This window comes from Schistocerca piceifrons, chromosome 9, assembly GCF_021461385.2.
Source record: "Schistocerca piceifrons isolate TAMUIC-IGC-003096 chromosome 9, iqSchPice1.1, whole genome shotgun sequence".
Classification (NCBI taxonomy): domain Eukaryota; kingdom Metazoa; phylum Arthropoda; class Insecta; order Orthoptera; family Acrididae; genus Schistocerca; species Schistocerca piceifrons.
The window spans coordinates 191,596,594-191,623,224 of NC_060146.1; the positions used below are offsets into that span (position 1 = coordinate 191,596,594).

A 26,631-nucleotide genomic window follows, 5' to 3' on the forward strand; every position below is an offset into this window, starting at 1 on the left:
TTAGCGTGTCCTGCGGGCTGGTTGTGTGAGGCAATATCCAGGAACTGCCGGTACACACGGTGCAGTTGGAAACATAATGTCGTGGACGAAGTCGGTATTTGATGTAGGAATCTGTGGCACTGTGAACTGAGGGATTTGCTGCATCGTGTCGAGCTTCTTCTTGATATTCTGGATGACGCCGTCGATGTCGCGGAAGAGGTTGTGTGCAGATGACCTGTCAATAAGAGACAGTGCGGAAAATAGCTAAAGGAACTTGTCTACTGTCACACTACTTAGTTACGGGGTAATTTCACTATATAAAGGGAAACCCTTGTGTGGATTTTATACTGGGAATAATCACTTCTATTGTACCGCACGAATGCAATACATACATACGTTAATGTGGGAAATGAACACTGACTGTCTCCTCCAAAGAACCTCACTCGCAAGGAGAATGTTTGTGTCCTGTCGACTGTAGACTTATCACTCCCACATGTATATTTCAGCATCCACCAGGGGGGAAATTGACCTGGCCATCCTGAAAGTACTTTTTGGCAAAGAACTCTGTTCTCACATTCAAGAACTTTTACCAGAAAAAGTTCCAATGCAGTGATACAGAATGGCAAGTTCAAAGAATAGATAAGATATGCTCACTGGACCAAATTGGAAAGCTCACTCTCATTGGAGGTGATGTAAAAAGAATCTGCAATGACACTTAAAAATGTATGGATACCCACTTAAAGCATGTTGTTAATGTTAATTATGTAGTTTACTTGCCAGGTATAAATATTAGAATATCCAATTTGTGCTTCATGCTGTAGTAACTTTTACCTCGTAAGTTAGCTTGGAGCTCTTGTGAGGTGACAGAGGTTTTCGTTTCAGGTTTTGCACCACAGTGCAATACAACCAAACTGCACTGCCATGAGGACATCCCATTTCTGTCTGCCTGTCAGCTCAGACTGGAACACTTGTGATATGTATGGAAAATCCAGGTACAGTCTTGTCCCATGTTGCAAGGGTGTTTGTGGTGTGCTGTGAAATGGTGAACCTACCTTCTATGCTTCCATATTTTTGCTCACCATTGTGCAGTAGCTGACATCTTAGCTCAGACATTGCCTGTGTTCTGTGGCTGATTGCTGGTAGTGTGTCGAAGTAGTATTGGGTGAACTGTTGAATAATCTGTTCGTGTAACTAGACTGAATGTGATTAGTGTTTGGATGGAATGTTTGTTGAGACTAACTAAAGGCTATTTTGAAAGCATTGTGTGGTTTGTACTGTATTTCTTACAGCATTTATAGCTGTGTATTTCTGCTGGTAATAATTTTACTCTTACAGTTAACCAAAAATTTTTAAGGGTCATAGTTGTGCTGTTGCACATGAGAATTGCAGGTAAAATGCATGTTAGCTGTATTGTTCTTCCTGAATTTTTTGTGCATGTGCCACTCATTTCCAAAGCTTCCTATCTTGTTACAGAGTATATTTTTCAGCCCCCCAGGGGGTCCACAACTCTTTTGTGGATACGTGCGTGGCGAGCACGGGGCCCCGAGCCATTGCAGCCTTCTTTCTCTCCCGGGCTGCATTTCCTTTCCCTTCCCCTCCTTTCCCCTCCATACCCCTTTCCCCTCGCCCTCTCCTCTCCCTCTATTGGTGTCCTTGCTTATGTTGGCCCCCGCTATCCTCCTGGTTCTGTTGGTTTTACACTCCGGCTTTTGTTGCGTAATCATCTCCTCCTTTTGGCATTCCTTGGTCCCCTCTGGGGTTTGACCTCCATTCCAAAATTTCTCTTCCGTAGTGTGAGCCATTTGGGGAAGAGCACCTTACCTAGTGTCTCCGACGTGTGCCCTCCTAGTACATTCCACCTTTTCTTTTACGTCGTTGTCTGATGCTAGGGTGCATAGCCAGCACGGTAGCCAGCCCGTGTGGTGGGGTCGCTATGTACCCTTTTGGTTGAGCCCCCTGAACACACAGGGATCACACTTCTGATACCTGAGCTGTGACCACCTCATGCAAGCCTCGGAGTGGTTGCTCGTCATCCTGGAGCATCGGAACTCCCGGCAATGGCCGCCGTGCCAGACGGCCCTTGCTGTGGCTGGGTGGCGCCCGTGAGGAGAGCCCCTGATCGGAGTGGGTGGTATCAGGGCGGACGCTATGCAGATGAAACGCATACGGGTCCAAAACTCTGGCCGCTCTTCTGCGGCCGTCTCTCTACGTGGTACTGATTCCTCAAGTGCTGCTTCTCTTGCCCCTTCGGCCTTCCCTTCTGTGGCTACCCCCTGGGAGGAGGGTCAGGCCCGTCGTCTAGGGGCAAAACCTTTCCCCAATTACCTAGTTTGCACCAGGACTGATGGAGATACTTTCACCAGTGTCAAACCTTTATTCTTTGTGGAACACATTGAAGACAAGTTCGGCGAAGTGGACTCCCTGAGCAAGATGCAGTCAGGTTCGTTGCTGATAAAAACTGCTTCGGCTGCCCAATCTGCGGCCCTTCGTGCCTGTACCCATCTTGGCACAATACCCGTGTCCATTACCCCTCACCAGTCTCTAAATATGGTACAAGGTGTGATTTTTCACAGAGACCTCATCCTTCAAACTGATGAGGAACTTCGGGACAATCTCGGACGGCGGGGTGTTCACTTTGTTCAGCGTGTTCAGAAGGGTCCTAAAGATAATCGTATTGATACTGGTGCCTTTATCCTGGCCTTTGAAGGGGATACCCTTCCTGAGAAAGTTAAGATTATGGTCTATCGCTGTGATGTGAAGCCGTACATCCCAACTCCTATGCGGTGTTATAAGTGCTTGCGTTTTGGCCACATGTCTTCTCGCTGTTCCCAGGACCCTCTCTGTGGTGACTGTGGATGTCCACTCCATGAGGGGAGTCCCTGTGTTCCCCCTCCTGTATGTGTAAATTGTCATGGTAGTCATTCTCCACGTTCAGCAGATTGCCCAGTCTATAAGAAAGAAAAAAAGATACAGGAGTATAAGTCCCTTGATCGTTTAAGCTACACAGAGGCCCGTAAGAAATATGCACGATTGCACCCTGTGTCCATGACATCTAGTTACGCCTTGGTTACATCTTCATCCCTTCCTCCCCCTTCCTTACCCCCATCCCGGACCCCTCTCCTTCCCCCCTCCCCTGCGGCTCCCACACCTTCTCCTCTGGGCGCTGCTCCCCCTCCCCAGCCGGAGAAGTGTCCCACTCCTTCGGCGTCTGCCGGTCAAGGGCGCCTCTCCCGGGATGCCCCTTCCCGGCACCTTCCAGGTCAAAGGTCTGCTGCAGCGCGGAGACCGCGAGAGCCGCGGTCTATCGGCTCCCAGGTCGCCCGGTCTCTTTCTGTTCCTGATCTTGCTGCAGCTGGCTCCATTATGCCACACAGCCCTCCTCGATCTCAGCCTGAAAAGAAGAAGAAACATAAGTCCCGGGACAAAGAGCCTCTGGTGTCACCGGAGGTCCCTTCCCCGACTTGACTACCGGATTCTGACCTGTCGTTTATGGATGTCGCCCCCTCCTTGTCGGTGACGGGTGGGGACCCGGCGGTATGACTGGATTTAGCGTGTTCAGCCCTCATTTAAACCATCGTTCTGTGGTTCTCCAATGGAATTGTAATGGCTACTATCGTCACCTTCCGGAATTGAAATCCCTTCTTTCGTCCTACTCAGCAGCTTGTGTGGTTCTCCAGGAATCTCATTTTACTGATGCTCACTCACCGACCCTCCGTGGGTTCCGTGTTTTCTGTCGAAATCGGGTCGGACCCTTGCGGGCTTCTGGTGGCGTTTGTACGTTGGTCCGTACAGACATTGCTAGCACGTGGATTCCTCTCCAAACTACATTGGAAGCGGTTGCTGTTAGGGTCCACTTAGACTCTGCAGTCACAGTATGCAATCTTTATCTCCCTCCTGACAGGACTCTTACACCTGCTGCCTTAACCACCCTTCTTCAGCAACTTCCTCCTCCCTTCCTCCTCCTTGGGGATTTTAATGCTCATCATCCTTTGTGGGGCAGTGCCTTTCCATCTAGACGAGGTCTTCTTATAGACCAATTTATTGCAGACCACGACCTGTGCCTTCTTAATGATGGCTCCCCTACTCATTTCAGTGCTGGTCATAGTACCTTTTCTGCCATTGATCTTTCTCTTTCTTCTCCCTCTCTCCTCCCTTCATTACACTGGTCGCCACATGACGACCTTTGTGATAGTGACCATTTCCCGTTGATTATCACGCTCCCTTCCCGCTCCCCGATGGAGAGGTTACCTCGTTGGTCTTTCCACCGCGCCGATTGGCCTCTATATACTGCACAGGTCGAGTTTTCTCCCTCTTTGTCGGGTTGTATTGATGACGTCCTACGTGACGTGTCTGACGCGATTGTTCGCGCTGCTAACCTTGCTGTCCCATGCTCATCTGGACAATTTCGTCGTCGGCAAGTCCCGTGGTGGAGTACGGCCATTGCCATTGCCATCCGTGATCGCCGTCGAGCTTTGCAACACTTTAAGAGGCACCCATCTGTAGCCAGCCTTTCTACCTTTAAGCGCCTTCGCGCTAAAGCCCGTTATTTAATCAAACAGAGCAAGCGGATATGTTGGGAACGATTAGTTTCTTCCCTTGGTTCCACTGTCCCTCTGTCACGGGTATGGGCTACACTTCGCTCTCTCCAAGGTTGCCATCGGCAGTCCACCCTCCCAGGCCGTCACCTCCCAGATGGCATTTGTACGGACCCATTAGTTCTCGCAGAACATCTTGCGACCCATTTTGCAGTGGCATCAGCGTCGGCCTCCTATCCAGCTGCTTTCCTTCATCAAAAACAGCAGGCTGAAGCTGTCACCTTATGTTTCACCACTTGTGAGTCAGAATCTTACAACGAACCTTTCACTGAATGGGAATTTCTTTCTGCTCTATCTGCTTCTCATGATACGGCTCCTGGCCCAGATTCCATTCATAACCAGCTGCTTCAACATCTCAGTGCTCCACAACGGCACCATCTTCTTCGGGTGTTTAACCGTATCTGGCTCCAGGGTGACTTCCCTTCTCAGTGGAGGGATAGCATTGTGGTTCCTGTCCTTAAGCCTGATCAGAACCCCCTATCTGTTGACAGCTATCGGCCAATTAGTTTGACCAATGTTGGTTGTAAGTTACTTGAACGGCTGGTAGCCCGTCGGCTCACTTGGGTCCTCGAATCTCGGGATCTATTGTCCCCTTACCAGTGTGGCTTTCGAGAGGGACGATCTCCAATCGATCATTTACTTCGCTTGGAATCCGCAGTTCGGCAGGCTTTTTCCCAGCGCCGCCATTTGGTTGCAGTGTTTTTTGACCTTCGCAAGGCCTATGACACGGCCTGGCGCCATCACATCTTACTAACCCTTCATCAGTGGGGTCTTCGGGGCCCACTCCCGATTTTTATCCGCCAGTTCCTGATCCATCGGTCATTCAGAGTTCGAGTTGGTACTGCTTTTCGTTCTCCACGGACCCAGGAGACGGGCATTCCACAGGGTTCTGTCTTGAGTGTCCTTCTTTTCCTCATTGCTATCGATGGACTTGTGGCCTCTGTCGGTCCCTTAGTCGCCCCTGCCCTGTATGTGGATGATTTCTGCATTTGGGTTAGTTCCTACTCGATGCCATCTGCAGAACGGCAGCTCCAGGTGGCTATACGACGTGCCTCTGCATGGACCCTCTCACACGGGTTGCAATTCTCTCCTTTAAAATCGCGGGTGGTCCACTTCTGTCGCCGTACTACGGTCCACCCTGATCCAGAGCTCTATCTCGCTGCACAAAGTTTGCCTGTGGTTCCACAGTTTCGTTTCCTAGGTCTTCTTTTCGACAACAAGCTCACTTGGCTGCCCCATATCAGACTCCTGAAGGTAGGATGTTTCCGTAAACTCAATGTCCTTCGCTTCCTTGCCCACTCCTCTTGGGGTGCGGACCGTTCCCTCCTCCTCCGTCTTTATCGTGCTCTAGTTCTGTCACGTTTGGACTATGGTTGTCAAGTTTATGGTTCAGCTGCTCCTTCCACGCTGCACGTGCTGGATCCGGTCCATCATCGTGGTATCCGTTTGGCCACCGGTGCCTTCCCTACTAGCCCTGTTGATAGTCTCCTGGTTGAAGCTGGGATCCCCCCCCTTTCTGTTCGGCGGTCCCAGCTTCTGGTGCTTATGCCCTTACTATCCGTTCTTATCCCGCTCATCCTTCCTATTCTATCCTATTCCCAGACCATAGACGTCGCCCGCCTGATTCCCGCCCTTGGGCGGGTTTACCGGTTGGACTGCGCCTTGCGTCTCTTAACCGTGATTTTCGGCTTCCTTCTTTGTCCTGTCTTCCTCGCTCCCTCCCCTCCACTCCTCCTTGGTTAGTTCCTCGGCCTCGAATTCGGATGGATCTCCGCCGCGGTCCGAAAGATTCCATCCCCCCGGTGGTGTTCCGTTCCTTTTTCCGCCAAATTTTATGGGAGTTTCGGGATGCTGTTGTATTTTACACTGATGGCTCTAAATCTGCTGATCATGTTGGGTATGCCTTCACGTCCTTTGTTGGAACGGAAAATCATCTACTGCCACCCTCATGTGGGGTGTTTACTGCGGAATTGATGGCAATTTCCCGGGCCCTTACCTTTATTAAACAATCCCAACAAAACCGCGTTTTGTTATGTACGGACTCGATGAGTGGCCTTCTTGCTATTGACCGGTGTTTTTCGCGCCATCCCTTGGTCTCTGCCATCCATGACCATCTTGCTGATCTTCACCATGCTGCTTGTTCCATTGACTTCCTATGGGTCCCGGGCCATGTGGGTATCCCGGGTAATGAGCTCGCTGATCGTTTGGCTGGGGGAGCAGTTACTTACCCCCCGTTTTCTGTCGCCCCTCCTGCAGCGGATTTACGGCTTCACATCAAATCCCACTTTGCACAGTCATGGGCCAATTCTTGGGAGGCTACTCCACTGTCTAATAAACTTCGTGCCATTAAGGTGAATCCAGGCCCATGGCGTTCTTCCTTTCGCCTCTCCCGCAAGGACTCGACCACACTGTGTCGTCTCCGCATTGGCCATACCAGGCTGACCCATGGTTTCCTTTTGCGTGATGAGCCACCCCCGCTATGTGGTTGTGGAGCCTTCCAGTCAGTGGCCCACATTTTGGTTGAATGCCCCCTTCTTTTGGCTCTGCGTGCTAAGTACAGACTCCCCCACACTTTACCTTTGATGTTGGCTGACGATTCCTGGATGGTCTCTCTGGTTCTAGGTTTCCTCCGGGAGAGCGGTTTTTATTCTCAGTTTTAAAGTTTTTAATCTCCCTCTGGTGTTGGGGCAGGGCGGTGAGTGTTTGGGTGTCTCCCACTGTAGGCAGTGTTCAGAGATTCCCGATTCCCCTCCCTGACCGGAATCCTCTTTTCTTTCCCTTTTACTCTGTTTTTACCTCTTCTTTTTAAGGCTTGGTTAGTTTTTCTATTCCCATACGTACTTTCTGCATTATAGCAGTTGTACCTTTTAAGTCACAGGTGGTCTTGCCTATGCTGCTTCAGCATAGTGTTGGGTTCGTTCTCTTGCCAACTTCCCTCATTTGTTTTTACTATTGACAACGTGACTGCCCTTTTACGTTTCCCCTTTTTCCGTTTTATTTTTCTGACTTTTCTGAGATGTCCCGTTAGCAGAATGGAGTCTATTTGAAACAAGGGACTGATGACCTTGCTGTTTGGTCCCTTCAACCTCAAACAACCAACCAACCAACCAACCAACTATATTTTTCAGCATTTACGCTCATTGTAGTCCTGTCTCCTTATTCATCCCTCACCTGCTCTGTCTTGTTTATGCTCTTGCAATTGGTCTTCATCCACATTTTGCCCATTCCAGAGCTGCTCATGGTAGCATTTGTTTTGCCATTCTTTTAAGATGACCAAACCATTTCAGCCCATTTAACTCAGTTTTCTTTGAGATTGATCTGAAGTTCCATACTTAGACTTCTTATTTTGTCCCAACTCATCTTAGCTAGAATCCCTCATAAAAAGTGCATTTGACTCAGATCTTTATTTGTCCTGAAGCAGCATTCTGATCCACAGATCAAAATTGGTAGACAATATTTGTATACTATGATTTTCATTGTAGTTATTTGCCTGATACACAATAAACAAAATTATGACCATTTTTCTGCCCTGTCTGAAATTTTTTGTATGTGGTTTCCTATCATGGTTTGTTTGCTTTGTAGATATTCGAAAGTACATACTTCAATAACTTGTCCATTACAACCATAAACCTTCAGTTTTCCTGCTGATTTTCATTACCTGACTTTTTATCTTTATTTTCATGCCTACTTCAGCATCCTCAGGGGGTCCACAACTCTTTTGTGGAGAAGTGCGTGGCGAGCACAGGGCACCGAGCAATTGCAGCCTTCCTTCTTTCCAGGGCTGCATTTCCTTCCCCTTCACCATTTGCTTCTTCACACTCTCTCTCTCTCTCTCTCTCTCTCTCTCTCTCTCTCTCTCTCTCTCTCTCTCTCTCTCTCTCTCTGGTGTCCTTGCTTATGTTGGCCCCCCACTATCCTCCTGGTTCTGTTGGTTTTACAATTTTGCTTTGTTGCGTAATCACCTCCTTCTTTTGGCACCCCCTGGTCCCCCTCTGGGGTTTGAACTCCATCACTAAATTTCTCTTCCGTAGTGTGAGCCATTTGGGGAAGAGGACCTTACCTAGTGTCTCCGACGTGTGCCCTCCTAGTACATTCCACCTTTTCTTTCACGTTGTTGTCTGATGCTAGGCTGCATAGCCAGCTCAGTAGCCAGCCCATGTGGTGGGGTTGCTATGTACCCTTTTGGTGGAGCCCCCTGAACACACAGGGATCACACTTCTGATACCTGAGCTGTGACCTCCTCATGCAAGCCTCGGAGTGGTTGCTCGTCATCATGGAGCATTGCAACTCCCAGCAATGGCCGCCATGCCAGACGGCCCTTGCTGTGGCTGGGTGGCGCCCGTGAGGAGAGCCCCAGATCGGAGTGGGTGGTATCAGGGCGGACGCTATGCAAATGAAACGCATACGGGTCCAGAACTCTGGCCGTTCTTCTGCGGCCATCTCTGTGTGGAAATGATTCTTTGAGTGTTGCTTCTCTTGCCCCTTTGGCCTTCCTTTCCATGGCTACCCCCTGGGAAGAGGGTCAGGCCTGTCGGGTACGGGCGAAACCTTTCCCCCGTTATCTAGTTTGCACCAGGACTGAGGTGGATACTTTCACCAATATCAAACCTTTTGTTCCTTGTGGAACACATTCAAGACATGTTTGGTAAAGTGGACTCCCTGAGCAAGATGCGGTCATGTTAGTTGCTGATCAAAACTGCTTCAGCTGCCCAGTCTGTGGCCTTTTGTGCCTGTACCCATCTTGGCACACTTCCTGTGTCCATTGCCCCCCACCAGTCTCTAAATATGGTTAAAGGTGTGATTTTTCACAGGGACCTCATCTTTCAAACTGATGAGGAACTTTGGGACAATCTCGGATGGCAGGGTGTTAACTTTGTTCGGCGTGTTCAGAAGGGTCCTCAGGACAATCGCATTGATACTGGTGCCTTTATCCTGGCCTTTGAAGGGGATACCCTCCCTGAGAAAGTAAAGATTATGGTGATGTGAAGCCCTTCCTATGAGGTGTTTTAAGTGCTTGCATTTTGGACATGTCTTCCAGCTGTTCGCAGGCCCCTCTCTGTAGTGACTGTGGACGTCCACTCCATGAGGGGAGTCCTGAGGGGAGTCCTGAGGGGAGTCCTGAGGGGAGTCCTGAGGGGAGTCTTGAGGGGAGTCTTGAGGGGAGTCTTGAGGGGAGTCTTGAGGGGAGTCTTGAGGGGAGTCTTGAGGGGAGTCTTGAGGGGAGTCTTGAGGGGAGTCTTGAGGGGAGTCTTGAGGGGAGTCTTGAGGGGAGTCTTGAGGGGAGTCTTGAGGGGAGTCTTGAGGGGAGTCTTGAGGGGAGTCTTGAGGGGAGTCTTGAGGGGAGTCTTGAGGGGAGTCTTGAGGGGAGTCTTGAGGGGAGTCTTGAGGGGAGTCTTGAGGGGAGTCTTGAGGGGAGTCTTGAGGGGAGTCTTGAGGGGAGTCTTGAGGGGAGTCTTGAGGGGAGTCTTGAGGGGAGTCTTGAGGGGAGTCTTGAGGGGAGTCTTGAGGGGAGTCTTGAGGGGAGTCTTGAGGGGAGTCTTGAGGGGAGTCTTGAGGGGAGTCTTGAGGGGAGTCTTGAGGGGAGTCTTGAGGGGAGTCTTGAGGGGAGTCTTGAGGGGAGTCTTGAGGGGAGTCTTGAGGGGAGTCTTGAGGGGAGTCTTGAGGGGAGTCTTGAGGGGAGTCTTGAGGGGAGTCTTGAGGGGAGTCTTGAGGGGAGTCTTGAGGGGAGTCTTGAGGGGAGTCTTGAGGGGAGTCTTGAGGGGAGTCTTGAGGGGAGTCTTGAGGGGAGTCTTGAGGGGAGTCTTGAGGGGAGTCTTGAGGGGAGTCTTGAGGGGAGTCTTGAGGGGAGTCTTGAGGGGAGTCTTGAGGGGAGTCTTGAGGGGAGTCTTGAGGGGAGTCTTGAGGGGAGTCTTGAGGGGAGTCTTGAGGGGAGTCTTGAGGGGAGTCTTGAGGGGAGTCTTGAGGGGAGTCTTGAGGGGAGTCTTGAGGGGAGTCTTGAGGGGAGTCTTGAGGGGAGTCTTGAGGGGAGTCTTGAGGGGAGTCTTGAGGGGAGTCTTGAGGGGAGTCTTGAGGGGAGTCTTGAGGGGAGTCTTGAGGGGAGTCTTGAGGGGAGTCTTGAGGGGAGTCTTGAGGGGAGTCTTGAGGGGAGTCTTGAGGGGAGTCTTGAGGGGAGTCTTGAGGGGAGTCTTGAGGGGAGTCTTGAGGGGAGTCTTGAGGGGAGTCTTGAGGGGAGTCTTGAGGGGAGTCTTGAGGGGAGTCTTGAGGGGAGTCTTGAGGGGAGTCTTGAGGGGAGTCTTGAGGGGAGTCTTGAGGGGAGTCTTGAGGGGAGTCTTGAGGGGAGTCTTGAGGGGAGTCTTGAGGGGAGTCTTGAGGGGAGTCTTGAGGGGAGTCTTGAGGGGAGTCTTGAGGGGAGTCTTGAGGGGAGTCTTGAGGGGAGTCTTGAGGGGAGTCTTGAGGGGAGTCTTGAGGGGAGTCTTGAGGGGAGTCTTGAGGGGAGTCTTGAGGGGAGTCTTGAGGGGAGTCTTGAGGGGAGTCTTGAGGGGAGTCTTGAGGGGAGTCTTGAGGGGAGTCTTGAGGGGAGTCTTGAGGGGAGTCTTGAGGGGAGTCTTGAGGGGAGTCTTGAGGGGAGTCTTGAGGGGAGTCTTGAGGGGAGTCTTGAGGGGAGTCTTGAGGGGAGTCTTGAGGGGAGTCTTGAGGGGAGTCTTGAGGGGAGTCTTGAGGGGAGTCTTGAGGGGAGTCTTGAGGGGAGTCTTGAGGGGAGTCTTGAGGGGAGTCTTGAGGGGAGTCTTGAGGGGAGTCTTGAGGGGAGTCTTGAGGGGAGTCTTGAGGGGAGTCTTGAGGGGAGTCTTGAGGGGAGTCTTGAGGGGAGTCTTGAGGGGAGTCTTGAGGGGAGTCTTGAGGGGAGTCTTGAGGGGAGTCTTGAGGGGAGTCTTGAGGGGAGTCTTGAGGGGAGTCTTGAGGGGAGTCTTGAGGGGAGTCTTGAGGGGAGTCTTGAGGGGAGTCTTGAGGGGAGTCTTGAGGGGAGTCTTGAGGGGAGTCTTGAGGGGAGTCTTGAGGGGAGTCTTGAGGGGAGTCTTGAGGGGAGTCTTGAGGGGAGTCTTGAGGGGAGTCTTGAGGGGAGTCTTGAGGGGAGTCTTGAGGGGAGTCCTGAGGGGAGTCCCCCCTCCTGTATGTGTTAATTGTCATGGCAATCATTCTCCACATTGCCCAGTATATAAGTAGTTCCATTGGAACTACTGATGGCAGTGGGAGAGCCAGTCCTGACAATACTCTACCATCTGGTGAGCAAGATGTGTGAAACAGGCGAAATACCCTCAGACTTCAAGAAGAATATAATAATTCCAATCCCAAAGAAAGCAGGTGTTGACAGATGTGAAAATTACCGAACTATCAGCTTAATAAGTCACAGCTGCAAAATACTAACACCAATTCTTTACAGACGAATGGATAAACTAGTAGAAGCCAACCTCGGGGAAGATCAGTTTGGATTCCTTAGAAACACTGGAACACGTGAGGCAATACTGACCTTAAGACTTATCTTAGAAGAAAGATTAAGGAAAGGCAAACCTACGTTTCTAGCATTTGTAGACTTAGAGAAAGCATTTGACAATGTTGACTGGAATACTCTCTTTGAAATTCTAAAGGTGGCAGGGGTAAAATACAGGGAGCGAAAGGCTATTTACAATTTGTACAGAAACCAGATGGCAGTTATGAGTCGAGGGGCATGGAAGGGAAGCAGTGGTTGGGAAAGGAGTGAGACAGGGTTGTAGCCTGTCCCCGATGTTATTCAATCTGTATATTGAGCAAGCAGTAAAGGAAACAAAAGAAAAATTCGGAGTAGGTATTAAAATTCATGGAGAAGAAGTAAAAACTTTGAGGTTTGCCGATGACATTGTAATTCTGTCAGAGACAGCAAAGGACTTGGAAGAGCAGTTGAATGGAATGGACAGTGTCTTGAAAGGAGGACATAAGATGAACATAAACAAAAGCAAAACAAGGATAATGGAATGTAGTCTAATTAAGTTGGGTGATGCTGAGGGAATTAGATTAGGAAATGAGGCACTTAAAGTAGTAAAGGAGTTTTGCTATTTGGTGAGCAAAATAACTGATGATGGTCGAAGTAGAGAGGATATAAAATGTAGGCTGGCAATGGCAAGGAAAGTGTTTCTGAAGAAGAGGAATTTGTTAACATCCAGTATTGATTTAAGTGTCAGGAAGTCATTTCTGAAAGTATTCGTATGGAGTGTAGCCATGTATGGAAGTGAAACATGGACGATAAATAGTTTGGACAAGAAGAGAATAGAAGCTTTCGAAATGTGGTGCTACAGAAGAATGCTGAAGATTAGATGAGTAGATCACATAACTAATGAGGAAGTATTGAATAGGATTGGGGAGAAGATAAGTTTGTGGCACAACTTGACCAGAAGAAGGGATCGGTTGGTAGGACATGTTCTGAGGCATCAAGGGATCACCAATTTAGTATTGGAGGGCAGCGTGGAGGGTAAAAATCGTAGAGGGAGACAAAGAGATGAATACACTAAGCAGATTCAGAAGGATGTAGGTTGCAGTAGATACTGGGAGATGAAAAAGCTTGCACAGGATAGAGTAGCATAGAGAGCTGCATCAAACCAGTCTCAGGACTGAAGACCACAACAACAACAACAACAACAACATAAGAAGGAAAAGAAGAAACAGGAGTATAAGTCCCTTGATCGTATAACTTACACAGCGGCTCGTAAGAAGTATACACGTCTCCACCCTGTCTATGACATCTAGTTATGCTATGGTTACATCTTCACCCCTTCCTCCCCCTTCCTTACCCCAATCCTGGATCCCTGTCTTCACCGAGTGAGGTGGCGCAGTGGTTAGACACTGGACTCGCATTTGGGAGGACGACGGTTCAATCCCGCGTCCGGCCATCCTGATTTAGGTTTTCAGTGATTTCCCTAAATCGCTCCAGGCAAATGCCGGGATGGTTCCTTTCAAAGGGCACAGCCGACTTCCTTCCCCGTGCTTCCATAATTCGATGAGACCGATGACCTCGCTGTCTGGTCTCCTTCCCCAAAAACAACCAACCAACCAACCCTTGTCTTCCCCCGCTCCCCTGCAGCTCCCCCATTTTCTCTGGGCACTGCTCCCCCTTCCCAGCCGAAGAAGTGTCCCACTCCTTCGGCATCTGCTGGTCAAGGGCGCCCCTCCCGGGATGCCCATTCCCGGCACCTTCCACGCCAAAGGTCTGCTGCCGCGTGACGACCGCGAGAACCGCGGTCTGTCGGCCCCACGTCGCATGATCTCTTTCTGTTCCCGATCTTGCTGCAGCTGGCTCCTTACGCCACACAGCCCTCCTTGATCTCAACCAGGAAAGAAGAAGAAACATAAGTCCTGGTACAAAGAGCCTCTGGTGTCACCAGAGGTTCTATCCCCGGCTTCACCACCAGATTCTGACCTGTCATTCGTGGATGTCACCCCCCTGCTTGTCGGTGACGGGTGGTGACCCGGCGGTATGACTGGCTTTAGCCTGTTCAACCCCCATTTCAATCATCGTTCTGTGGTTATCCACTGGAATTGTAATGGATACTATAGTCACCTTCTAGAATTGAAATCCCTTATTTCATCTTAATCTGCTGCTTGTGTGGTTCTACAGGAGTCTTATTTTACTGATGATCACTCACCAACCCTCTGTGGGTTCTGTGTTTTGTGTCGAAATGGGGTCAGACCCCTGCGGGCTTCTGGTGGCGTTTTTACTTTGGTCCGTACAGACATTGCTAGCATGTGGATTCCTCTTCAAACTACATTGGAAGCGGTTGCTGTTAGGGTCCACCTGGACTCTGAGGTCACAGTTTGCAATCTTTATCTCCCTCCTGACAGGACTCTTACACCTGCTTCCTTAACTGCCCTTCTACAGCAACTTCCTCCTCCCTTCCCCCTCCTCGGGGATTTTAATGCTCATCATCCCTTGTGGGGCAGCGCATTTCCATCTAGACGAGGTCTTCTTAGATCAGTTTATTACAGACCACAACTTGTGCCTTCTTAATGATGGCTCCCCTACTCATTTCAGTGCCGGTCATGGTACCTTTTCTGCCATTGATCTTTCTTTCTTCTCCCTCTCTCCTCCCTTCATTACACTGGTCGCCACATGACGACTTTTGTGATAGTGATCATTTCCCGATTCTCCTTTTCTGCTCCCCGATGGGCAGGTTACCTCGTTGGTCTTCCAAACGCGCTGATTGGTCTCTCTACACTGCACAGGTCATGTTTTCTCCCTCTTTGTCGGGCTGTATTGATGACGTCCTCCGTGACGTGTCTGATGCGATTGTTCGCACTTCTAGCCTTGCTGTACCGCACTCATCTGGACCATTTAGTCACAGACAAGTCCCGTGGTGGAGTACAGCCATTGCCATTGCCATCTGTGATTGCCGTGGAGCTTTGCAACACCTTTAGAGGCACCCATCCATTGCCAGCCTTATTACCTTTAAGCGCCTTCGCACTAAAGCCCTTTATTTAATCAAACAGAGCAAGTGGATATGTTGTGGTACACTTCGCTATCTCCAAGGTTGCCATCGGCAGTCCACCCTTCCCGGCCTTCACCTCCCAGGTGGCCTTTGTACGGACCCATTGGTTCTCGCAGAACATCTTGCGACACATTTTGCAATGGCATCAGCATCAGCCTCCTATCCGGCTGCTTTCCTTCACCGCAAACAGCGGGCCGAAGCTTCCACCTTATGTTTTACCCCTTGTGAGTCACAATCTTACAATGAACCTTTTACTGAATGGGAATTTCTTTCCGCACTTTCTTCTTCTCATGATATGGCCCCTGGCCCAGACTCCAGACACCATTCATAACCAACTGCTTCAACATCTCAGTGCTCCACAATGGCAACATCTTCTCCGGGTGTTTAACCGTATCTGGCTCCAGGGTGACTTCCCTTCTCAGTGGAGGGATAGCATCGTGGTTCCTGTCCTTAAGCCTGGTAAGAACCCCCTATTTGTTGACAGCTATCGGCCAAATAGTGTGACCAATGTTGTTTGTAAGTTACTTGAACAGATGGTAGCCAGTCGGCTCAATTGGGTCCTCGAATCTTGGGATCTATTGTCCCCTTACCAGTGTGGCTTCCGAGAGTGACGATCTCCAATCAATCATTTACTTCGCTTGGAATCTGCAGTGTGGCAGGCTTTTTCCCAGTGCCGCCATTTGGTTGCAGTATTTTTTGACCTACGCAAGGCCTTTGACACGGCCTGGCGCCATCACATCTTACTTACCCTTCATCAGTGGGGTCTTTGGGGCCCACTCCAGATATTTATCTGCCAGTTCCTGTTCCATCGGTCATTCAGGGTTCGGGTTGGTACTAATTTTAGTTCTCCATGGACCCAGGAGACAGGCATCCTACAGGGTTCTGTCTTGAGTGTCCTTTTCCTCATTGCTATCAGTGGACTTGTGGCCCCTGCACTGTATGTGGATGATTTCTGCGTTTGGGTTAGTTGCTCTTCGATGGCCTCTGCAGAGCGGCAGCTCCAGGGAGCTATACGGTGTGCCTCTGCATGGATCCTCTCGCATGGGTTTCAATTCTTTCCTTTAAAATCGTGGGTGATCCACTTCTGTCGCCATAATACAATCCACCCTGATCCAGAGCTCTATCTCGATGCACGATGATTGCCTGTGGTCCCACAGTTTGGTTTCCTGGGTCTTCTTTTCGACAACAAGCTCACTTGGCTGCCCCATATCAAACTTCTGAAGGTAGGATGTTTCTGGAAACTTGATGTCGTTCGCTTCCTTGCCCGCTCCTCTTGGGGTGCGGACCGCTCCCTCCTTCTCCGTCTTCATCGTGCTCTAGTTCTGTCTCGCTTGGACTATGGTTGTCAAGTTTATGGTTTGGCTGCTCCTTCCACACTGCATGTGCTGGATCCAGTCCACCATCTTGGTATCCAGTTGGCCACCAGTGCCTTCCCTACTAGCCCTGTTGATAGTCTCCTGGTTGAAGCTGGAATCCCACCCCCTTTTCTGTTGGACGGTTCCAGCTTGTGGTGTCTTATGCATTCACTGTCTGTTCCTCTCCCACTCATCCTTCTTGTTCTATCCTGTTCCAAGACCATGGAAGTCACCCACCTGATTCCCGCCCGAGGGCGTGTTTACCGGTTGGGCTCCGCCTTGCGTCTCTTTGCCGTGATTTTCAGCTTCCTTTCTTGTCCTGTCTTCCTCGCTCCCTCCCCTCCAACCCCCTCACCCCCACCCCCCTCCCCCTCCCCCGGTTAGTTCCTCGGTCTCGAATTTGGATGGATCTCCACTGAGGTCCGAAAGATTCCATCCCGCCGATGGTGTTCCATTCCTTTAACCGCCATATTTTATGCAAGTTTCGGGATGCTGTTGTTTTTTACACTGATGGCTCTAAACCTGCTGATCATGTGGGATATGCCTTCACGTCCTGTTGGAACCGAAAATCATCTGCTGCCACTTACATGTGGGGTGTTTACTGCGGAATTGATTGCAATTTCCCGGGCCCTTACCTTCATTAAACAGTCCCAACACAACTGCGTTTACTCATGTACGGACTCAATGAGTGGCCTTCTTGCTATTGATCGGTGTTTTTCGTGCCATCCTTTGGTCTCTGCCATCCATGACCATCTCGCTGTTATTCACCATGCTGCTTGTTCCGTTCACTTCCTTTGGGTCCCTGGCCATTTGGATATCCCGCATAATTAGCTCGCTGATTGTTTGGCTGGGGGAGCAGTCACTTATCCCTCATTTTCTGTAACCCCTCCTGCAGCGGATTTATGGCTTCACATCAAATCCCACTTCACACACCATGGACCAACTCTTGGGAGGCTACTTCCCTGTCTAATAAACTCTGTGCGATTTAGATGACACCAGGCCCATGGTGTTCTTCCTTTCGCCTCTCCCGAAAGGACTCGACCACAGTGTCGTCTCCACATTGGCCATACCACGCTTACCCATGGTTTTCTTTTGTGTGATGAGCCACCCCCACTTTGTGGTTGTGGAGCCTTCCAGTCAGTAGCTCACATTTTAGTTGAATGCCCCCTTCTTTTAGCTCTGTGTGCCAAGTACCTTTGATGTTGGCTGACGATTCCTGGAAAGTGGTTTTTATTCTCAGTTTTAAGGTTTTTAATCTCTCTCTGGTGTTGGGGCAGTGCGGTGAGTGGGGTTGGTTTTTTTTTTAGGTTTCGTTAGTCTCCCTTTCCCATACGTACTTCTACATTCTAGTGGTTGCACCTTTTAAGTCGCAGGTGGTCTTGCTTCTGCTGCTTCAGCATAGCGTTGGGTTCGCTCTCTTGCTGACTTACCTCAATTTGTTTTTGTCATTGACATCATGACTGCCCTTTTACTTTTAGCCTTTCCCCATTTATTGTTCTGACTTTTCTGAGATGTCACACTATCGGAATGGACCACATTTGAAACAAGGGACTGATGACCTAGCTGTTTGGTCCCTTAAACCCCAACCAACCAACCCACACATCTTCACCGTGCTCTAGTTTTGTCCAGACTCGAATTATGGTAGTCAGGTTTATGGTTCAGCAGCTCCTTCCACTTTGAAACTCCTTGACCCTGTCCATCATTATTGGATGCATCTGGCTATTAGTGCCTTTTGCACATAGTCCTGTTAGTCTCCACAGAGAAGCAGGGATACCCCTCCACAGATCCGACCGAACCAACTGTTTATTACGCAGTTGCCATTCGCCAATTCCCTGACCATCCTGTGTACCCTGTGCTCTTTGCCAATGAGGGATGTCTCCCTCCTAATACCCGCCCACGGGTGGGATGCCGATTGGCATACATCTCAATATCCCCTGCCAGGATCTCTATCTGCGCTCACTGGACTGCACCCGTTGTCTTTCCTCCAGTACCCCTCCCCCCTTGGACAGTGCCTAGACCACGGATTAGGACCAATCTCTTCACGTCCACCACCGGCTTCGAGCACCACTTGTTGCCAGGATCATGTAGTATATTTACAGCAGAGCTTCTAGCCATTCACAGGGCCCTCCCTTTTTGTCTCTCAGGTCTCCTTCCATAGTGTTTTAATTTGTTCTGACTCCATGAGCAGCCTGCAGGCTATTGAACAATGCTACTCTCATCACCCCTTGGTCTCTGCCATCCATGCGCTCCACTTACCCCTTGAGAGTGTCACCTGTTCAGTCATCATCCTCTGGGTCCCAAGTCCACAGAATGAATTGGCTGACCATTTGGCTAGAAAAGCAGATACTTAACCCCCATTTCCTTTCACGATTCCAGCTGTGGATATGCAGATCTACGTCAAATCTCTTTGCCCAACAGTGGAATGCCATCTGGAGTGCTACTGCTAATAGTAATAAACTCCGCACAATCGAGGAGTCTACCGCAGTTTGGGGCACTTCTTTCCACCCCTTTCGGAAGGAATCCACTATTTTATGCCTTCTACGTATTGGCCATACATGGCTCACCCATTGTTTCGTGCTATGTAATGACTCACCCCCACAGTGTGGTTGTGGTGTCAGACTGACGATATCTCACATATTGGTGGCATGTCCCCTTCTTACGACCCTTCGTGCTTCCTTAAATTTAATATTAGCAGACAATCCACGGATGGTTGACCTGCTCCTCGGTTTCCTCCATGAAAGTGGTTTTTATTTCCAAATATAAGGTTCTCCTTTAGTCTTGGAGCAGGAGGTGGGGGGGGGGGGGGGGGGGGGGTTGGTTTGGTTGCGACACTTTTAGCAGTCTTTACGGTGTGTGACCCCATGTGTGGCCACCCATCCTATGCCTACTCATTTGATGATTCCTTTGATCATTAGTATAGGATGTGACCCTCTTAACTGTTACCTACTGCAGTCTGTTACCTTACAAGAATACCGAATAAAGATTATGTATATAAAAGGCCAAGATAACAGTAGTGGATGCTTTATTGCGACTGGCAGGATTACCAGAGTTAGCAGAAATGCCAAAACAATCCGCCGAGTATAAAGTGCTTTTAGTATGAGACAATGCGTACAAGAGCGATTTTCTATATATATATATTTTTTTTTTTGTGTGTAAAAATTTTCCTGAACTAGAGAGAGATCAGTTCCAATGTGGGCAAAAATCATTAGTAATATTGAAAAAGGTGCCAACAATAAAGATCATCAAGGTTTTGAAATTGTGGAAAACCTTTTGTACCATAAACTTAGCACAAAAGACTGCTGGGCAGTGTGCATACCTAGCCAGTCAGTCGTAATATGGCACACGCACTTAGCATGGGGCCATGCAGGGATTGGGAAGTGCATAGAACTCATTGTGAGAAACTGCTACTACCCCTGAATGAAACACCAAATTCAAGTAACAGTTAAGACTTGGGCTATATGACAGAAAGCACAACACTATAATAGGACCATAAAATTTGAACTCCATCCCATAGTTCGACTCCAGCCGCTTCAGTTAGTATCGTTGGACATAGCAGGTCCCTATCCCACGGCCAGAGGAGGTACGAAATATATACTGGCAGTGTATGATATTTTTTTCCACATACTTGACAATTTATTATATAAAATCAGCTACTGCCAAAAGCATAGTCAGACGGATCAATCAAAGATACTTGCCTCAAGTGGGGAAACCTGAAGCAATAACTGACAATGCCACTTACTTCACGGGTCACACTTGGAAAAATTATCTAAAGGATCAAGGTATACAGCATATTCTGGTATCCCGGTTTCATCCAGAAGCAAGTTTAGTCGAAAGAACATTCACAGAATTGAATAAGTTCCTTAGAATTTACATTGCAAATCAACATACAAAATGGCCTGAGTGGGTACCTAAATTTGTAAAAATACGTAATTTAGCACCCAAATCAAGTACAGGATACCCACCAGTAGAGATATTGAAAGGGGTTTATATGACAAAGAATAAATCGCTCACACCTTTCCTGAGACTACTAGCCAGGGCAGAAACAACAGAGGAAAAGATAAGAGGTATGGGACAACTTAACCAGTTGTGCTGCTAAGAGAAAAAAGAAGTACGACCGAGGTGTAACCAACACACAGAAATACAATGTAAAGGTGCCGCACGAATGTAGCTGTTCTTTAGCACACACCCAGACGGGGAAAATAAAAAGGATTGTATCCACATAAAGATGCGAAATTATTAATTCAATGACCTGTCAGATGTAAATAGTAGCAGTAAGAAGATTTCAATTGTGTTTTAGAGTATAAGTAGGTTAGTTTTAAGAAAGAATTTGTGTGTATTTAAAATTTTGAGAAAGACATTTAATAGGTAAACATAGCATGAAAGTAGACTCAATAAACTGGGCAATAACATGCAAATTGAAGATTTTGTTAACAGACAATTAGTGTCCGTAAAATAGTATATGCTCACCAAGGAAGGAACAATTTTTTTGACAAAGTAATGAATAATTTCTTGAATCATTTTTCATTTGTAGGCAGTATGTACAATTAATGATGATGAGATTTCATATAGTAATGTAATAGGTGTAATTGCGTGAGAATTAAGGAACCCGTTTCGTGTAACCTACACTTTGTATGTAACGATGCTTCAATTGAAGCCCGTGTACTTGGTGCAGGTCCTTGAATATTAATTATGCGGTACACGAATCAAGTCGGTCTACGCAGAAACTACACTGGAGTCCTGTAGGACAGATCATTTAAAAAAAAATAATTGTAATACTAAATGAAGTATGTTTTGAGCAATATGCCCAAGTCCAGCTGTCATGCACATGGTAAAATCTGTTTGCTAGATGGGTGATAACCTGGCAAATTACACCGAAAAAGGAAAAGAAAACTATGTAGCAAAAATCACAAATCCTTTAAATAATTACAAAAAAGCCGTATATGCCTAGTAACAATACTAAAAATGTGTAATGAATGTGGTAAACACAATGGACTCCATATAGATGAGTGATTATGCAAGGAACAGTTGATATGCATTAAAAATAAACTGTGTGCACAAACAATCTAACGGAGGACAGAAAATGACTGTTGGATCTGCACCAATATATACGTCAGGATAAGTCAACTGTTGATAGATGGTCATAGTGCAGTGCTCAGTGAACATTAAATTGACTGTATATAAAAATGGTAGATAGTGATCCGTTCGGAGTCAATTAAAGCAAATTTGGCTCGACGGAAACATTTAGTGTGTGCGATATTTTCGTGTGTTGAGAGATGCTCTGGCAGCACATCGACCATAAGAACAAATGTAAGTGTGTAGTACAACGTGCGTGTGACATACCCTAAGTAGCAGTGTCACAGTGCAATTCAGTTGTGAAGCCACAAGAAACCTGTTATCGCGCCAAAAAATTCTCAGACCAGTGAAAAGACGGCCTACTGAACAATAAATGCTTTTAACCAAGTTGCGTGTTCTTCCACAGCTAATAACCTGTACCCTTAAAGCCAGTACACCATTGGAATACTTGTTTCAGGCATTTTAATGGGAGCCATGCGGAGAAGCAGAGATGGGTGCCGTGCTGCCAGCCAGCCAGTCACAGGAAACAACTTCAACACGCCGAAATTGCTGAATGGTTCGGCGCAGCTTGTGGCCGCGTGGGCGCCACCCCGACACGCCGTCACTGTTACAGCGGACAGGATGAAAACCCCAGCAGTCCCTGACACGCTGCATTCAAAGTGACGTTCTGTAACAATTGCTTCGCTCTGTACGACATTGTCGACATTCAGCCGAACTTCACTAACTCTGCTGTTAATGAACTAACATGAAATGAAACAATGGAAAATCCAGGATGGAATGTAACAATACGAGAGAAGGGAAGTTGCTACTCACCATTTAGCGGAGATGCTGAGTCGCGATAGGCACAATAAAAAGTTTGACACAATCATAGCTTTCCGACATTAAGGCCTTTGCAGTTTAGACGGAGGGTAGGTGAGAAGGTGTAGAGTGGGGGACGGGGTAAGTAGGAGAAAGGAGAGAAATAAAAATAAAGAAAATTAAGACTGGGTGTGGCAGTGAAATGACGGCTGTGTAGTGCTGGAATGGGAACAGGGAGTGGGCTGGATGGGTGATGTCATGAACATAAAGATCTGATTGCAGTCTCTTCGGAAGGTCAATCTATCTGATAAAACCTGTGAAATAAATATTTATGCCAAATTTGAGGGTGCAGAGAGCACCAAAGGGAAGATCCAAAGGACTGTCGATATGCCCCATCAATTCGAAAGTATTCTCTCTCAATAATCCAGGAAAGCATTCTATCGAAGTGCAACCTGAAAAATTCTGGACATTTTATCATGGTTTCCCAGAACAATCCCCCTAAGTGTCACACAAGTAAGTAAAAAGGACTGAGAAAAGCCTCCAAAGTGAGTAAATGAATTTGGGGACACATTTTTTTGATGTATTTTGTTTCACAGAAACAGCCTATCAACAATGTGAAATTCAATTTCCGGTCACATCATAAGTGCATTTACTCATTGTCAGCTGGCACAACGGCAAAAAGATTTATCGCCAATTTCATTAAACATGCCCATTCCATACCTTTGAAATTCTGGTACCTCTGGCTTCAGTGTTGACTCCAGCACCATCAGTTGCCGAACTATAAAAAAGACACAAACGCGCATGCACACGTGCGCGCGCATACTCCGTGTTGTCACAGCAGCCATGCCAGAGGTGTCACAACAGAAATCCCCCCAGATTTGTAATCAACAGAAAAACTTTGCAGCATTGTAAAGCTCAGAAAGCTCAAGTGGGGACCGAGGGGAAAGGGTGGAAGGAGATGTATGAATTATATTCATTTACTATACATATTTCATAACTGGGAAGCTTTCTGTGTATGCTAGTTTTATAGAAACACAGCAGCCAGTCAACTGTCTATATGTAAAATGATAACATAGCTTCACATTCTACTTTGGAACACAGCTAAACTAAGTACTTTTACACACACATTTTCAACTGACATTTGTGCATGAAGATTTATCAGTGATGCTGGTCCACTGGATATGCCAATTCCATACCTTCGTAATTCAGGGTCATCTGGATGTAGTGTTGACTGCTGCACCGTCACAGTTGAACTACAAGAAAAATAAAAATTACTAATAGGTACTTGCAGGAAGCAGAAATAGTTTATCAAATGAACATGTAATTGTGTAACAAAAAAGAGCGCCCTTCGCCGCCCTTGATTGATTATAGGGTCTCCTATGGTAGTGTAACAATTTGGGTGAAAGATACAATGGAAAGGCTATCTGTACTGAGTAGTCAACTTCTCATGCAAGTGGTTAAATTAATGAAAAGTAGTATTTGCACCAGTGAAAAACCCATAAACATTCCTGGACATCTCTACTGTATTTCCGAGTTAGAATACCCCGCAACTGAACAAGTCATATGTGACACGCTGTGGTCACATTGCCAAGACCTGTGCTTCAGATGGAATGTGTGCGGTGTAACCAAACAGTCACATTGGGCCTATGGAAGTGTAAGGTAAATCATTTCCCTATAAAATGACACCAAATCCATCCCCAAGTCAAATGAATAAATTATTGCATTTTCAAAGCTGTGAAGTACTCATTGATACGCCCATTGTGTGTGCACATAACTTACCTGGTGCGACACTGATTCTAGGAGGTCCATTTTCTTCAGACGTCAGGACCAAGCCTGTAACAGAAATTCTACCATTTACAAATCTCTTTCCTGGCACTGTACATTACTTTATTCGATAAACTATTACACTACACAATGGCCACAAATACTGACATGAGCTACTGCTGCACTTTTCAGCATTCAAAAGTTTCAGTGTACACAGGAATGTTTCTGGAAGCAAATACAAGAGCCATATTAAATTTATAATATGGTTATAAAGGCTGAAACTATAATGTACCAGTAAACTTGCTCATGTTCATAGCCAGTTAATGAAACTAAGCGCTTACAAATGCATTAAACGCATTATGAAATGTTTCATACATTGTCTTAGTTGGAACACAACCATTTTGTTTAATACAGTAAGCAAAAAAAATGCTTGAAAAGCCAGTCACCTTCGCAGCACTTAAACTCATATATTTGGCTGAGCTTTATGAACGTTTTTGACATGTACGTACAGATGTTTACTCAGTGTAAACAGGCTTCAACAGCATACAAAAACCCACCATTATAATGCAAGAACAAGTTGCATTCCAAAACCAAGCAGCAATCCAGATGGGGTGGAGTATGTATTTTACGTCAGTACCAATCCAACTGAATAATTTTTTTTTATCCCCCCCCCCCCATTAACGAACACCTTATTAATTCTGGTGCCTCGGGATTTAGTAGAGCTGTCCATATGCTGAAAATTAAAATTGAAATACATTAGTAAGAGACATTACAAATGAGACTGTTACACGAGAGAACAGTATCACATAAAACTGAAGAATTAAGCTAAGTACAGGCAATGTATGGTGTTGTCTACCTCTCAGAGGAAACTACTGAAATAGGGGAGACCGGGGCACATTTTCCATAGGGGCAAGTTTTCCAACTCACCTTCGTTTGAAAACAAACTGGTAGATGGTACCACCAGCAGTACTGTACGAATTAGCAACAAAGCGTGCTTCATTTATGAAGCCTTCAGTGTTGTACCAGCAGTCACATTGTTGGCAGGGCTGTTTTCGTCATTTTTGCAAAGGCGAGTAGACTTTCACATTTTTATTGAAATTTGAACATAACACTATTAAATTTATTATTTTGACATTGCATGCACTGAAAGTGGGTTTCTTTCTTTAGGTAACTGTGCATGTGTTTGTAAATATGTTTGCACAGTTATTTATGGACACAGTGTTATAGTTCCTAATATGGTGAGGGGGCACAGTCATGGAAACTCCATTGCACAACGAGAAAGTCACGGTATGGGTTGGATTTACCACATCGAGAATGTCACGGTATGTGTTGGATTTACCACAGCTACCGTTATCGGGGATTTTTTCTTCGAGGAAATGCGCGATCCTGGTTTTGTAATTGCTACCGTGACAGGTGAGAGGTACACTGATATGTTACAGAATCGCATCATCCCCACCCTGGCTGATAAGCACCTGCTGGAATGTATGATGTTTATGGAGGATGGCGCTCGAGCCCGTATCTCTAAACACGTGAAAGATCTCTTGCACACGTCGTTTGGTGATCATGTGCTCAGCCATTACTTTTGTCATGCTTGGCCTCACAGGTCCCCAGACCTCAGTCTGTGCGATTATTGGCTTTGGGGTTACCTTAAGTCGCAAGTGTATCGTGATCGACCGACATCTCTACGGATGCTGAAAGGTAACAGCCGACGCCAATGCCTCACCATAACTCCGAACATGCTTTACAGTGCTGTTCACAACATTATTCCTATTATTATTATTGAGGAATGATGGTGGACATATTGAGCATTTCCTGTAAAGAACATCATCTTTGCTTTGTCTGTCTGACTTTGTTATGCTAATTATTGCTATTCTGATCAGATGAAGCACCATTTGACAGACATTTTTAGAACTTTTGTATTTTTTTTGGTTCTAATAAAACCCCACGTCATTCCAAGAATGTGTGTCAATTTGTACCTCTCTATCTACATTATTCCATGATTTATTCAGTTTTCAAATTTATACTGACTTTATCATCACCCGGTAATTTATTTAGGGTTTACCACTGTAGGGCTATGTTATTAATTTACTGTATAATTACAAACTCAAATAATGTAACATGTCAACTCCTATATCATTGTATATGATAAAATGGATGCTCAATAAATAACAATACAATATTATTACAATACCAATTGAAGCATAGTTATGAAATCAATGTGACATAGGCTTTACAATTCAAACATCGAATGATGCATCAGCGCACATTTAGATTTATTCACTTTCTCTAACTCAGTTGAGGCTAACATAACTTATACATCTAGTAGCTAACAGATGAACGCTAGTTTGCTACGGGGGAAAAAAAACTGACACAGAATTACTTAAAATCACCATAGATGGTGAACAAAACACAGCATTCTTGTACCCGAAAGTGTACAACTACAACCAATCCACAGTAAAACACTAGGAGTAAACTATTTTCCTATGTTAGCCAATCGCCCTCTCTTTTTTCTTACTGCTAATTCTTCAGCTCACCAAGATGTATTAACTCACCCAT

The 26,631-nt window shown here is 47.0% G+C and overlaps 1 protein-coding gene across 1 annotated transcript; it reads right to left on the reverse strand.

Annotated features, from left to right (window-relative positions):
- On the reverse strand, positions 1-26,631 carry LOC124716839 (proline-rich extensin-like protein EPR1). The gene is made up of 4 exons (XM_047243392.1): positions 26,628-26,631; positions 24,091-24,144; positions 9,654-11,739; positions 1-214 (listed from the first exon to the last, which is right to left on the reverse strand). The coding sequence occupies exons 1-4, from the start codon at positions 26,629-26,631 to the stop codon at positions 1-3; spliced, it is 2,358 nt and encodes a 785-aa protein (XP_047099348.1).